The following is a 14,606-nucleotide window of genomic DNA, read 5'->3' on the forward strand; positions in this document are numbered from 1 at the left end:
ATTCATAATATTACTGTTTGAGACAATAATTTAGTAGCCAAGACAATAATATTAATTAAAATATTTTTTTTCTAAGAAAATAAATTTCAAAAAAAAAAAAAAGTCAACGCAGGAGACCGGCGATCAACGGTGGTTGACCGGCCGAAAAAAAAATTTAGGAAAAAAAAAAGTCAACGCCGGAATTTGGGCGGAAAAAAAACATTTCAGAAAAAAAAATATTTTCTGAAAAAAAAATTTGGGGTTAATGTGATATATTTGTCTAAATCTGGGGTCAATGTGTAATATTAAGAAAGTTAGAGCATAATGGGCGGAATTAATAAGAATTATATTATGGAGGGTATTTTATACTAAAGACATGGGGATGAGTTTAATTGAGAGACTGTTTTTTTTGTGGACAAAAATACATTTAAGTCTCATATGATGGATTTTTTTACCATTTGCCCAAATATATAATGTGTGGTTGTTTTCAATTTATGAACAATCTGCCGCATGGAAATTATGAAACAATCTGCCGAATTAGTTAGCGATGTCTTCAACGAAACATATGTATTGTATCTTCTCTCCTTTCTTTCTTTAATATAATTTAAATTTCGTGTTTAAGTAATTATTTCAGTCCAGCATTTTCCGCAGCAGATCTTTCACCTCCGACGGCGACACCTACCGGAAAATTTTGGTCGGAAATTAAACCTTAGATTTCCCACACATCATTGTACCGCCTGAAAGTCTCCGGCAAGCATGCTGTACAGAATCACCTTATATATATTTTTTTTTCTTTTATATTTATATTGTTTAGCGTACAGTAACATATTAATCTAGTTTTAATTTAGCTCAATTAAATTTGGATCTTGTACTTCTTATTTTAATTTAGTATTTCAAGACCCTAATAATATGATTGACTTTGGATAGAATTTATATTTTCAAGTTCATTTAACTTTTTCAATACCCAAAAGTGACCTTATTTAATTTTAAATTAAAAAAAAATAATCATGAAATATTGCATTAATATTACTCTAGTTTTGTATCAAGAAAGTACAAGTGCTTATAATTCTTTTTTAATTTTAAGGATACTAAATGTATATATTAGCTTCTCTGAAATTGAAAATACAACACAAACTGAACACATAAATTTTCTCATGTTTCATGCTAAAAGATGTAAATTTTGTTCAAATTTGAGAGATATAAATACAGGTAGGTCATATTATTCAAAAAACAAACAAACAATTCCAAGCACTCAACGTAGCATGTTGAAGTTTAATTTTTGAAACAAGTAAAAAGTTCAACATATGATATGAACAACAAAAACAAGTAAAAAAAATATGAAACACATGTAGCAGCTTACAAAAAGAAAACAAAAATTTACATTGAAAAGAACAATTACCTGTAGCAGCTAAGTGACATTGGGTTCGATTTCAACATACGTAACTTCTTTACCAAGTCCACTTGTATGGCGAAAATTTGCGCGGAAAGTTTTGACATCATCACATTCATCAGGTTTGGCGGTAAAAACCACATGCGTTATAAATCCGCCGCTTATACGTTTTTTTGCTCTGAGAAAACCCACCACACTGTATTTGATAGGCTGCATGCACAAATCACAATAATAATCATTAAACAAACACATATAAACTAAACATAAACAAAATTTGAAGGAAACAAAAAAACATTAAACCTGTCTTTGGTTGAACACGTCAATAGCCATATCAGCATAGGGTTTGAGCGATCGGATAACTTCGGGATCATCGGAATCGTAGGAATCTCGGTTGTACACTACATAGCGACCTCCAATAGGCACGCCACTCAATAACGCCGTCAGATGTGGTTGCATGTCCAACGGAGAATCCGAATCCGAATCCGAAATCGGTTCCAATTTCTTCTTCTTCTCCTCCTCTCGATAATTATCACTCAGCGCTTCCAATTTCAATTCCTTGATCCTTTCTACATTCATCTTCTCCAAATTCGATTTCGACGCCCGTTTCATACTTTGATATTTCATCAGACTCAGGAAATCGTTGACCGCCTTCTTCGAACCTGGTTCCCCATCATGCAATTCAGATTTTTTCTTGCCGTCGCCGGATTCAGAACAACCCATATCCATCTCTCTCCGATCGAGTTGAAACCCTAGTTGTGTTTTTCCCCCTTTTGGTATCTGAAATATCAATATAAAAAGGGTTAGCTAAGCCATGCAGTGGGCTGGACTTTGAGAATGGGTTGATTGGGCTCAAATTCCCCCCTTTACTTACTTCCAAATTCGGGATAATTATACTTTTGGTCCCTCATGTTTGGCCCGATTTCACTTTGGGTCCCCTTGTTTCAAAGTGAACAAAGTTTATCTCCAAGTTTCAATTTTTAAACACTTTTGGTCTCTGCCGTTACATGTCCGTTAGCAAGTAACGCAAAACACTATATTGGGGTGAAAATTGAAATTTTAATTTTTTTTGGGGCTGAAAAATAATTATAAATTGAAAATAGACTACTTATAATTAAATTTTAACAATATTAAGTATAATGAAACTTATTTAATTACTTTTTTATTATTAAAAAAATAATCATAAGTAGTATAATGAAAACTATATTAAGTATAATTCACAATCATTTATTTAATTAATTTATTTTTTATTGTTAAAAACAAAAGAATCGATAGGGCCGCTTCGGATTTTTTTATTACCAAAAAGGCCCCAAAACGTTTTATCATAGTGGAAATATAAAATCTTTTTTGGCAAAAAATAAATTATCATTAAAAGTTTAATTATAAGTACTATAATTATAATAATACTAAGTATTATAAAAATTAATTTGTTTAGTTAATTAATGTTTTTGTTATTAACTTTTTTTTTATCATAAGTAGTATAATTAAAAATAATATTACGTGTGATTAAAAATAATTTGTTTAGTTAATTTTTTAACTATTAAAAATTTAATTATAAGTAGTATAATTATATTAAAAAATAATTTGTGTATATATAAGAAATAATTATTGTATAAAATATACAAAAAATGTATATTTACTCGTATGTTGACCCAAAAAAAATTGCTCTCATATAGGGAAAATAGATACATTGAGGGACTTGATTTAAATTGAAATCTAAAGCTTAGGGACTTAAATCGAAACAAAAAGAAAGATCTTCCTTATCCTACCTAGTAAAGGACTTTGCTCTAATTTTTGAAAAGAAAAAAAAATAAAAGAAGGAAAAAGAAAAGGCGGCTCTTATTTATTCAGATCTGCCTTTTTATCCCAACCGTATGTGAGTTTCGAAATTGCACAGGAACGAATAGGAGAAGACGAAGACGAAGCAGCAGCAGCAGCGCAAACAAGTAGGTTCCGGCTGCAGTGAAAATCCACACAACTTAAGAACCCAAAAGATGGAATCACCTGCAATTGAAAAATCCCAAAAGATGTTAAATGCAGCTAGCAAACGCATACAGAAAGAAGGCTGTTTGAGAATGCAAATCTCTATAACACGAAACGGTACATACTTCAGACACTAGATTGCGATTAATTGGAATGTAGCAAATGGACAGTGTTCAATAAGCTACAGAGAATGCAACAGAAACTGAACATTGTTGTACCTCTCTCATGTTTCATGCTAGGTGATATAAATTTTGTTCAAATTAAATACAGATACGTACAATTTGAAAAGATCATACACCACTTGATTATTAGAGCCAAGAACAAGTTTGAATCCCCTTCCCTACTTTCTATTTGTAAAACATATTTGAATTCTTATTCTAAAGTACTATTATTTGGTTATGGAGACAATACAAGCGCACACATTATTTCTCGACTTGTCCAAAAGTAGTCGTATGCTTGGGGCATTTAATGTTGTATACACAAACCTATTTATATAATAGGTCCACTAAATTGAACGACATTTTAATCTCTTACTAATTATCTCCGGAAAAAAAAAAAGCACAAGTGTAGATACAATCTACACCATTGCTCCCACGACGAGCAGCCTTACTGACAAGTGATCTAGTTCACGACACTTGGCATAAATTGAAAACCATGGAGAAATTGTTTAGGGGTTCTTCGTTAAGAAAACAAAAGAAGAGAAACTACGAGTCCCTATACTTGAAAAAAATACCACATATGATATGAACAACAAAAGCCAGTAAAAATCATGAAACATATATAATACAGCCAGCTTGCAAAATAAATTATATTTACCTGTAGAAGCTAAGTTGAAGTTGGCGGGATGTATTCGATATCAACATAGGTTACTTCTTGAGCACGTCCGCAGAAATAACGAACATTTGCGTCGAAAGAAGTCACAGGACCTTCGCCATCACCATCGGGCTTGGCAGTAAACAGCACATGAACTATATATCCAGGGATTAAAAGCCTGGTTACTCTGACCACATCCACCACACTGTATTTGATTATTGGCTGCACAGCACATATACACACACACACACACACACGCACACATTAATATACCAAATGAATTAAACCATTAATAATCTTAACAAAAATAATGAATAAATAAAAAAATAATTTTTTAACCTGTTTTTGGTTGAAGACATCAATTGCAACATTGGCAATAGTGTTCATGCTTTGAACAGTTTCGGGGGGATAGGAATTGGAATGGAGGTGTTCATAAATAACATCATTATATATACTATCAATGGGCTTAACGAGTCTTCCGAAATACTTATTATTCTTCTTCCTATTCTCTGATAATCTATTCACTATTTCCTCGGCCTTGATCGTCATCGGTTTCCAGTCAGGTCCAAGCATCTTCTTGATACGCTTCTTCAATTCTATATCCTCTTCGCTCAATTTCGATTTTCTCTTGCAACCAACCTTCTCCATCTCTCTCTCTTCCGATCGAAACCCTAGTCGTTTTCCCCCTTCTATAGTTCTATTCCTTCAAGTTTCAATATAATGATAAAAACTAGAAAGGGTTATTACTTATTACTTTTTACCTAATAAGCAGTAATGGGCCCACGGAGGGAAACCATGAGTTTAGCCCCACCCATTTTACCCTATATTGACGGGCCCAAGGCCCAATTTAATTTTTTAAATAAAAAATCATATAATTACATAGAATTATTATAAATGGATTATAAATGGCTTAATTCCACCTTGCACCCTTGAAATATACTATTTTGGCACTTTGCACCCTCAAAAAAAATTAATAGCACTTTGCACCGTCGAAATACAATAAATCAGGCATAATGCACCCCAAATGAATTTTTAAAGCTAAAAAATGTAATTTAATATTTGTAGTGATATTTTTTTTAGGATGTCAAATGTCAAATATTTTTTTTATTCATCAATCATTTTGAAACTATAAAGTTCAAAAACAAAAATAAATTTTATCTATATATTAATTTTTTATTTATTTATCCAATATCAAATATTTTAACGAAAAAAAGCATTCAACTATTCCGTTATCAAGTAATCTGAAAATCATATTTTCTACCAAGTATTTTCACCTAATATTTTCAAACAGTTACATAAATGCTCCATCAATCGAATAATTTAGTGATAAAAACTTCTTTTTTATTTTTTATTTTGTAAGAAAATGTAGGCATTTTAAATAATCCGGTGTAATTTTTATTTTTTCGCACTTTTGTCCGCTCGAAATTAGGTTGGAGTTCAAGAAAATAACAATTTATTTTTTTATTTTGCACCCCGAAAAAAAATACCAATGAAAAATGAAATTGCCTTTATTATTCAATTCAGGGTGCATTGTGAATGATTTATTATGTTTTGAGGGTGCAAAGTGCTATTAATTTGTTTCGAGGGTGCAAAGTGCCAAAATGGTATATTTCAAGGGTGCAAAGTAGAATTAAGCCATTATAAATTATCCATTAAGGACTCAGGCATATATTTCTTAAGGGTTTATTTTACATACCCCTAGCCACCAAATAAACTAGGGATAAACCCAAGCCTAAATCGTCATTTGACATACTCTTGGAGATGCGAAAGTACTATACTACCCTTATATGCAATTTTCGGCCAAACTGTATTCAGCATTTATGGTCATGCATTTATCATTTTCGCTGATTTATTTATTATTATTTTCCTTTTTTTTTTTAATTATAAACTTGTTTGTTAAATATATACATATATATATATATATATATATATATATATTTAATTTTTTAATTTTTTTAAATAAAAAAAAAAATTATTATTTTTTTTTTAATTTTTCTTTTTTAATTTCCAAAACAGTATGTTTACAGTACTGAAAATAACTACATGTAACTATAGTACCTATAGTAATTCATAGTTATGTTCGTTTTTTTTTCTCCATATTTTTAGTCGATCAATTGTATACACATGAATACTGGCTTAGTTATACAAAATAAATTCATAAAACGCCAACAAAAATTTACAAATTTCAACATTTTTATTATAAATCACATCAGAACCAATAAAATACAAATCGAAAATACACAAATATACGTATATGTAACTACATGTTACTATAGTAATGTATAGTAATGTATACAGTCTGTTGAACAAATCAGATGTAACTTAAAAAAAAAAAATTGACACCTTCAAGTAAAGGATCAATGGCCTTCATTAAGCTGCAATTGCAAAATCAAAACAAAAAGAAATTACTTTAGTGCAAATCAACAAAATTTGAAGAAAAACATCAAAACACTCAAAAATCAACACACTAAGAGATCGAGAGAGAGAGAGAGAGATTATTGCTGGAAAATACTACAGATTTTAAATCAAACAGACAGTGACTCCTCACCCCCCTCGCCTTCTACCAAAACCCTAGAGGCTGCTAATAACCACTCACGGTTCCCCGCGCCCACAAATGCAAAAAAATATAGAAATAAATCTGAAAACATAAAAATAAATGAAATTACCATCAAAATATAGATCCCGACGAGAGGAATCCAACGGTGGGTGGCCCGTCAAATTTCGACTGGTAGAACACAAAATAAAGCTTCCGCAAGACCACCGTCGTCGAATGAAAAGAAATTGCAGAAACAGATCAGCCATCAAAACTGAATGAAATCACCACCAAAAGAAAGAGCTCGACGAGAGGAATTCAATGGTAGTTAAACCATCGAATTCCGACCACTGGAGAGAGAGTTATGGCTCCGGGAAGCAATTTCGCCGGTGGGAGATTTGTGGAGGCGGGATTTTGAATCTGAGAGAAGAAGTGAGAGACGATTGTAGTGGCTATGGTTTAAAACTGCTTTTAAAAGGGTATTATAGGGACTTCAGGGTGTCCCTATGTCAAAATATTTTCAAAATGAGGGGGGTTTATCCTAGAGTGTAATCCACTTGATAGTTAGTTCAATATAATTTGAAAATGATGGGGTTGTACAAAATAATCCCATTTCTTAATAGCTAAGTATTACGTGTCCTTCTTATGTAATAGATATCCTCTCAAAGCATGACAATGCTTTTTCTATTCTTGTATAAATAGTGATGCTTGGGCATTGAAAAATAATAACCAAAAATTTAATCGGCAATTACATTCTCTTTTTCATTTTAGCAGAGTAGATTTCTTCTCTCCTCTGTTATTGTTCCCATTTACAATACTCATATGTCTAATTGGGCCAACCCAATGAGCTTACAATTTATTTATCTATTGGGCCACGAGCCCAATATTGAAGACCACTATCACCGAGGCTCAATCACCTTCAAATAAGGTCGGGATCCAACAATCTCATCTAAGGTATAAATAACGATATAATTCAATTATTAAAGGGAGACCATATTATCTAAATAATACTAGGGGTCACATTCTCTCAACTATTTCTACTATCCGCACGTCTGACTTGAGCGTTTGAGGGGTTTCCGCCGGATCAACCACCGACCTAGTTTACGTGTTCTATGATCTCAGGTATCTCAAGGTCATCAAGCTCGTGAGCCAGTGATCCACTCTACTTTTCCAGCTCCCTTGATCTCAACTATCTAAGGTGATCTATTTTTGTTAGAGTAGGTGACCAACAAGCCAACATGTGGCTGTGGTCTTTCGTATTTATTATTGTAATAAACGAACATTTATTCGTATTAATGATAAAACACCTTGGCATTCTATATTTTTATCCCTTTGTCACAAGCATAGATATAGTCCTTACAGTTATTACAAGTAATAGTAATTGATTGTTAGGATCGTGAGATACTTACTTAAGTATTATAACTGTTAAACGTGTTCCTAGTCGAAGGGTTACGCCACCAATGAGGATATCGGCCTATCCCATTAAGAGACTAGCACTTAGTGTATGTGTACTGCATCTCATCAGTAAACGGTATTGTGATATCGGCATGCATAAGTGGGTGCTCGTAAGTTGACGAGTTCAGTGAACTCCCTCACCCTAGAAATCTCTAAGTGGTTCCCAATAATCGAGTATAGATATCTATAGTATAGTTGTACACCATTAGTCCTTATGACCTAGACATCACCGTGACTTCACTAGAGGACCAGCTGTATCGTGACATGTCCCTGAGTTCCACCGAGGACCATCCCAAGGGCCAGTGTTCGTGCAGTCCGAAATCTAGTGGGAGGTCTGTGCGTTGTAGTCGGGGATTCGATCGACTATTATTGGTGAGTCGACAATTCCGGAGCTATCCAAATTCCGGATGTCATCGAAAAGAGGACAAGTATGCAATTGGAGGAAAAATGCAATGGGAGGTGATGGGTGGCGGTGGGAATCGAAAGAGGCGGTGGTGGCAGCGGTGGTCATGGAAGCGGATGCATCTCATCATCGAAGTCAACAATTGTAGGCGATGAGGTGAAGGTGAAAGGTAAAAAGAAAAAGCAGAAAAAAAATTATATTCGTGACCCACAATAGAGGATGAAAAGGTTCGAGCTGGTTGAAAATAAAAGTTAAAGAAAATAAATCTACCATGTGATTGGCTAAGAAAAATAAAACGGCGTCGTTTCTAGGCTTGGAGTGCCAAAATAAAAGAGAAAATAAATGAAGGAGGACAAAGTGGGGAGATGTACATATATATAGTTGTAATATCTCTCTCTCTCTCTCTCTATATATATATATATATATATATAAAAGACTGATTCTAAATTAAATTAAAGGGACTTTACAAATAAGCCCATCAATGGGTACTTATTTATAAAGAGATCAAGACAAGAAACTCCTTTACCAATAAATCCACACATGGTCCAGATTTTTGTAAAAGACTAAAATAACCCCTCATACTTTAATATGCTCAAATTCCATCATTAACTTTATTAACCTCAACTTGACCCCAAATTTCACAAATTATTCAATTTTGACCCAAAACTTTTTTTTTCAAAAAAAAAAAAATTTCAAAAACTTTTTTTTTCCCGCCGGATTCCGGCGTTGACTTTTCATTTTTTTTTTCTTTCCGGATTTTTTCGCCGGTTTCCGGCGTTGACTTTTTAGAATTTTTTTTTTTTCTTCTTTTCTTTCTTTCTGTAACCTTTTTTTTTTCGTTTAAACAACAATATTGCTGTGATTGACATTAATATTAATTATATTACTGTTAAACACAGTAAAATTAAACTAAACTACTGTTTAACACGGTATTATTGCTATATTAATCTCTAGCACAGTAACATTAACACAACAAAACTCATTATTATTGTGTAATAGAGTAATATTACTATGTTGACCGTTCAACAAATGTAAACATAATAAAAAACCAAAAGAATTAATATTACTGTGAGTGACAACAATATTACTATAACAACATAATATTACCGTCAACCACAGTAATATTACAATAATAGACAGTAATATTATTACGTTACTCCATGAATAACACAAACAAACAAAAAATCCAAACAAAATAATAATATTGATGTGGTTGACAGCAATATTACTATAACAACAGTAATATTACCGTCAACCACAGTAATATTATTGTATTTACAGTAATATTACAATAATAGACAGCAATATTATTACGTTACTCCGTGAATAATTTAAACAAAATAAAAAAACCAAAAAAATAATAATATTGATGTTGTTGACAGTAATATTATTGTGTTTACAGTTATTTTACTGTCAACGACAGTAATATAATTACGTTGACTTGTCAACAAATCAAACAAAAAAAACAATAATAATAATAATATTACATTAATTTACTGTCTACGGCAGCAAAATTACATAATGTATGGTCAACGGCAGTACAATTACGTTAATTTACTGTCATTGACAGTATAATTACGTTAATTTACTGTCAGTGACAGTACAATTACGGTCAACGTTTAGCGGCGGACGTAAAAAAAAAACCAAAAAAAAAAAACTCAAAAAAACACGAAAAAAAACCAACGCCGGAGACCTCCGGAAACTGGCGAAAAAATCCGGAAGAAAAGAAAAAGAAAAAGCAAAAAAAAAAAAAAAAAAAGTCAACGCCGAAAACCGGCGAAAAAATTCAAAAGAAAAAAAAAATTTTGAAAAGTCATCGCCGGAATTCGGCGGCAAAATTTTTTTTTTTTTGAAAAAAAATTTATTTGTGAAAAGAAAAATATTGGGTCAAAATTGAATAATTTGTGAAATTTGGGACCAAATTGAGATTAAATTAAGCTAAAGGATGAAATTTGAGCATATTAAAGTATGCTCCAAAAAAAAGTCAAAATTGAATTTTTGTGGTCAAATTGGATTTTTGTGTACAAAATTAATTAAATTGGGGTTACAATTTGGTTTGGGACTTCCCCTTAAATTAAATCAGGTATTTCGAGAAGAAGAAAACAGAACCAACGAAAGGGGAAAATCGACTAGGGTTTCGTTAGAGAGAGATGGCTTGTACCGAACACGGCGGCATGATAAAAGTTTCGATGAAGAAAGTGGTAAAAAAGTACAAATTGCATGTGTGTGAGGAGGATTTGGGTTATGAGACGACACAAAAGAAACCAAAACGTTTTGGTCCAGCAGGATTCTCCGTCTGGTATAACGGAGATCCGACCCGCCGTAATCCAGATCGCATGGAAATTATGAAACAAGCTGCCCAATTGGTTATTGATGTCTTCAACAAAACACATGTATGTATATTGTTTTTTTATTTTTTCTTCAATATAATTTAATTTCGTGTTCATTAGTTAATTAATAATTAGGTGTGTGTGTGTGTGTGTGCAGCTCAACAAATACAGTTTTGTGGGTATGGTGCATGCAACTGCAGAAAAATTCCCAAATGAGGTGTTGGATATGATTTTTACCGTTCAGCCTGAGCCCGAGGAGGATGGTGTTGATAAGAATCACATAAATGTTCGAGGTCGGGTTTCGATCAGCATTGATTATGTAGATTATTTTGAATTTCCAGAGGATCAGAAGAATATGAAAATGAAAATTTTCCCTATAGGCCCCGTCTTCTATGATGGAGGTCCCACCAGCTTTGCTGATGAAACAATGAAAATTGTCCAACGATGTGCTGATTTAGCTATTGAAGTCTACAACAAGACACATGTATGTATCTTGTTTCTCATTTTTTCTTTAAAAATAATTTGTTGTTTATGTTCTTCACTCTACAACTACTAATAAATGATTTAATAACAGTAATCGCTTCTTTTTAATTTATTATATCTGTGTGCGCGTATAGGCCATCCGATACAGTTTGGTGGAGGTGGTGCGTGCAACCAGACATTTACCCCCAGGGTTTATGATTGATTTGGTGTTTACCGCTAAGCCTAATGAACAAGATGAAGATGAAGAGTATCCCAAAGAATTCCGAGCTCGGGTTTCCGTCACACATAACTATGTAGAGTTTGTTGAAATTGTCCGTGCTCCTCGCCAGCTGTAGGTATAATCACTTTACTCGTTTTGCTTTTCTTCAGCTGCTGCTATACGTTTTAGTATTTTTAATGTTCATACACATGTAGATTTTCGTATAATATATGGCTTTGTTTTTTGCTTCTGTTTGTCGTTAATTTATTCTGTGTGTATTACTCTAGTGCAACTTTAACTTATTACTACTACTTTCGTAAGATGTTTGGATAACTGGTCTTTGAGTTATTGGGACTGTCCAAACGTTGTAGATACTGCTTGCTATACATGTTGAAAATTAAACCAATCGACTCAATACTTGATGGTTCATGTCGTTGTATTGGTCGAGTAAATGTATTCATGTTCTTGTCTCAATTTTAGCCTAGTTAGCCTTGTAATATACGTGTGGAATCTATCGGTTTGTATTCTTACGGTATACTCGTATGAATTACATCGTCTCAAAGCTTCACTATTTCTTTTGCAAGTCTCTCGAATATGGTGGATGTATCGATATGCCACTCGCTCGATGAGCAGTTGCGATCTTCAAGTATGTGCATGTATGCACCTTTCAAAATTTATAGTTACATATTTTCATTCTTGTTGACCCATATATCCATAGATTTCTTCGTATATACCACCAAAGAATGGGCAATATCATTGAGGGACTTAATTTAAATTGAAATATAAAGCTTAAGGACTTGAATGGAAACAAAAAGAATGTCCTTCCTTACTAGTAAAGGACTTTGCTCTAATTTTTCACAACAAAAAATTAAAAATAAAAAGGAAAAAGAAGAGGCGGCTCTTATTTTCTCACACCTGCTTTTTTATCCTAACACACGTAGAAAAAAGAAAGGAAATTCAAATAAGCGACTAGGTTTTCGATCAGTTTGAAATCGAGCCAGAAGGAGTCGGGAAAAGAGACCCAGAAAACAAAGAAGCGTGTATTTTGTTCTTTTTTTCTTCCATTCTTGTAATGAAGAATCCCCGAATTCTTCAACCGCCGATGAAAATACTGTTAGGAATAATAAAAACGATATCACTACAGTGAATACAACAAAAACTGAACAACATTTTAAGTCTCTCGTGTTTCATGCTAAATGATAAAAAAAATAGTTCAAAATTAGAGACATAAATCCAGCTACGTGCAATTTGAAAATAAATTTATACATTCTTCATGCCTACCAATATCACCAGTCAAAAATAGTTTTAAACATACTCCCCGTCCCAGATAAAATAGTCTGGTTTCAGGTTTCCATCTCACATAGATGTACTTATTCACAAAAGTTACGGATGCAACTTATTTGAATGATTATGTCTGAGTGATAAATTTCAATTGTAAAAAAAATGATATGACAACCTAAGATGGAGGCTACTTCGCAAAGGAATGTGATAACAAACCTCTTTCAGCAATTAGAATTATTAAACACTAAGGTTAGAAAAATCTAATGATCTGCATTAAGCAATAGCAACGCATGCGGGTGCACACATTCATATTTCTGTCTTTCTCTAGAAACCCTATACGCAAGAGAAAACTGTTTCTTGTTGGTTGGCGTCCTATGCTGAGATGGCTGACATTATAAGCTGAGACAACCGAGATTTGTCCGGCGACTAGAATTAAGTGGGGCCCACTTTAATCATAGTTGGAACTGACATCGACCTAAACGAATGATCTAGTTCATGAAATATTCCGACACTAGCCACTTGGCATAAAACCATGGACCCGGTCTCAATCAGACAAAACATGTCATGGGTTGAGTTTCTCGAAATCCTATTCAAGCGCAAACGACACCAGCAAAAACCCTGTGATCGATTCTAAGAAAATATTAAGACCAGCAGAAACTATAAACTACCCACCAAAAGATCTGAGTTCCCTCGGAAGAGAGGTTAGCAAAGGTAGGTAGGCGTGGTCAAATAAGTTAAGGATTCTTCATTGAAACAAACAAAAGAATTTACAGGTCCCAAATATTTCAATACCACATATTAAAGAAAAGTTTCTTATTTATCTCCATGTCAAGGCTAACCAGGATGAAGGGTAAAATTTGGGGTTCTTCCTTAAGAAAAACTATGATCCCTATACTTCAAAAATAAACCATAGCCCAAGGAAATTTTAGGTTAATTCGCACACGTGATACGAACAAGTTTAATTGTTTAAATTGTAAAACATATGATACGAACAACAAAAGCCAGTAAAATTATGAAACATATAAAGGAGCTTGCAAAAACAAAAACAAAAAATTACATTGAAGAAATAATTACCTGTAGCAGTTAAGTTACGTTCGTTCGCTCGATATCAACATGGGTTACAACATAGGTTACATCTTTAGGGCGTCCAATTACAGTGTGAATATTTGCGTTGAAAGTTTTAGTATCCTCGTCGTCATCATCAGACTTGGCCGTAAAAACCAAATGCACTACAAATCGAGCGAATAAACCTCTGTTTGCGCTGATCAGATCCACCAGACTGTATTTGGTGGCCTGCACACACACACACACACACACACACACACACACACACACACACACACACACACACACACACACACACACACACACACACACACACATTTACCAATTAAAAGTGTAACTAAAGAAAGCATAAACAGAATCAGAATTTTAAGAGAGAAAAAAAAAAAAAAAACCTGTCTTTGGTTGAACACATCAATTGCCATTTTGGCAAATTCATGCATGTCTCGTACATCTTTGGGAGAAAAGGTATGGATGGAATCTCGTTCATATAGTAGAGTAGAATGACGACTATACAACTCATCCAGCTTCTTCTTTAGCAGTAATGGCATCCCTTTATAAACCCCCTTCCCCTTCTTCTCCTTCGATTCCACTTTCTTTTGCTCCTCTTCCAATTTATTCATCGATTCGAGTTTATCATCCTCATCCTCCTCTGATTCCTCCTCCTCTTTCAGTTGATTGACGAGGTCGATTATCAT

At 33.4% G+C, this 14,606-nt stretch overlaps 2 protein-coding genes and 2 long non-coding RNA genes across 5 annotated transcripts; 1 reads left to right on the top strand and 3 right to left on the bottom strand.

Moving 5' to 3' along the window:
• Positions 1–1,191: 1,191 nt before the first annotated feature.
• Positions 1,192–2,190, bottom strand: LOC105977824 (uncharacterized). The gene is made up of 2 exons (XM_088819493.1): positions 1,670–2,190; positions 1,192–1,579 (listed from the first exon to the last, which is right to left on the bottom strand). The coding sequence occupies exons 1-2, from the start codon at positions 2,093–2,095 to the stop codon at positions 1,388–1,390; spliced, it is 618 nt and encodes a 205-aa protein (XP_088675619.1). The 5' UTR covers positions 2,096–2,190; the 3' UTR covers positions 1,192–1,387.
• Positions 2,191–3,013: 823 nt separating this feature from the next.
• Positions 3,014–4,884, bottom strand: LOC105977408 (uncharacterized). Its single transcript, XR_016031713.1, has 3 exons — positions 4,502–4,884; positions 4,166–4,384; positions 3,014–3,370 (listed from the first exon to the last, which is right to left on the bottom strand). It is a non-coding gene; the product is annotated as an uncharacterized LOC105977408 (long non-coding RNA).
• A 5,771-nt stretch (positions 4,885–10,655) lies between these two features.
• Positions 10,656–11,819, top strand: LOC105977545 (uncharacterized). 2 transcript variants are annotated; one of them, XM_013002863.2, is made up of 4 exons: positions 10,656–10,946; positions 11,041–11,176; positions 11,264–11,367; positions 11,501–11,819. In XM_013002863.2, the coding sequence occupies exons 1-4, from the start codon at positions 10,704–10,706 to the stop codon at positions 11,699–11,701; spliced, it is 684 nt and encodes a 227-aa protein (XP_012858317.2). In that variant the 5' UTR covers positions 10,656–10,703; the 3' UTR covers positions 11,702–11,819. The 2 variants fall into 2 exon arrangements, with proteins under 2 accessions (XP_012858317.2, XP_012858316.2); XM_013002862.2 differs by having other exon boundaries at positions 11,041–11,367.
• Positions 11,820–12,296: 477 nt separating this feature from the next.
• LOC148769910 (uncharacterized) lies at positions 12,297–14,463 on the bottom strand. The gene is made up of 3 exons (XR_016031716.1): positions 14,304–14,463; positions 13,921–14,139; positions 12,297–12,676 (listed from the first exon to the last, which is right to left on the bottom strand). It is a non-coding gene; the product is annotated as an uncharacterized LOC148769910 (long non-coding RNA).
• Between the last annotated feature and the right edge of the window lie 143 nt (positions 14,464–14,606).

Source organism: Erythranthe guttata, chromosome 6 (assembly GCF_056151865.1).
Source record: "Erythranthe guttata isolate IM_541 chromosome 6, IM_541, whole genome shotgun sequence".
In the NCBI taxonomy this organism is placed as follows: Eukaryota; Viridiplantae; Streptophyta; class Magnoliopsida; order Lamiales; family Phrymaceae; genus Erythranthe; species Erythranthe guttata.

What these genes read in the sequence shown, in the direction of transcription:
- LOC105977824 (XM_088819493.1), bottom strand. Translation starts at nt 2,095, where the DNA reads ATGGATATGGGTTGTTCTGAATCCGGCGACGGCAAGAAAAAATCTGAA. An exon ending in ACGTGTTCAACCAAAGACAG is followed by an intron (nt 1,580 to 1,669) that starts GTTTAATGTTTT and finishes TTGTGCATGCAG; the next exon opens with CCTATCAAATACAGTGTGGT.
- LOC105977545 (XM_013002862.2), top strand. Translation starts at nt 10,704, where the DNA reads ATGGCTTGTACCGAACACGGCGGCATGATAAAAGTTTCGATGAAGAAA. An exon ending in ATGTCTTCAACAAAACACAT is followed by an intron (nt 10,947 to 11,040) that starts GTATGTATATTG and finishes GTGTGTGTGCAG; the next exon opens with CTCAACAAATACAGTTTTGT. An exon ending in AAGTCTACAACAAGACACAT is followed by an intron (nt 11,368 to 11,500) that starts GTATGTATCTTG and finishes GTGCGCGTATAG; the next exon opens with GCCATCCGATACAGTTTGGT.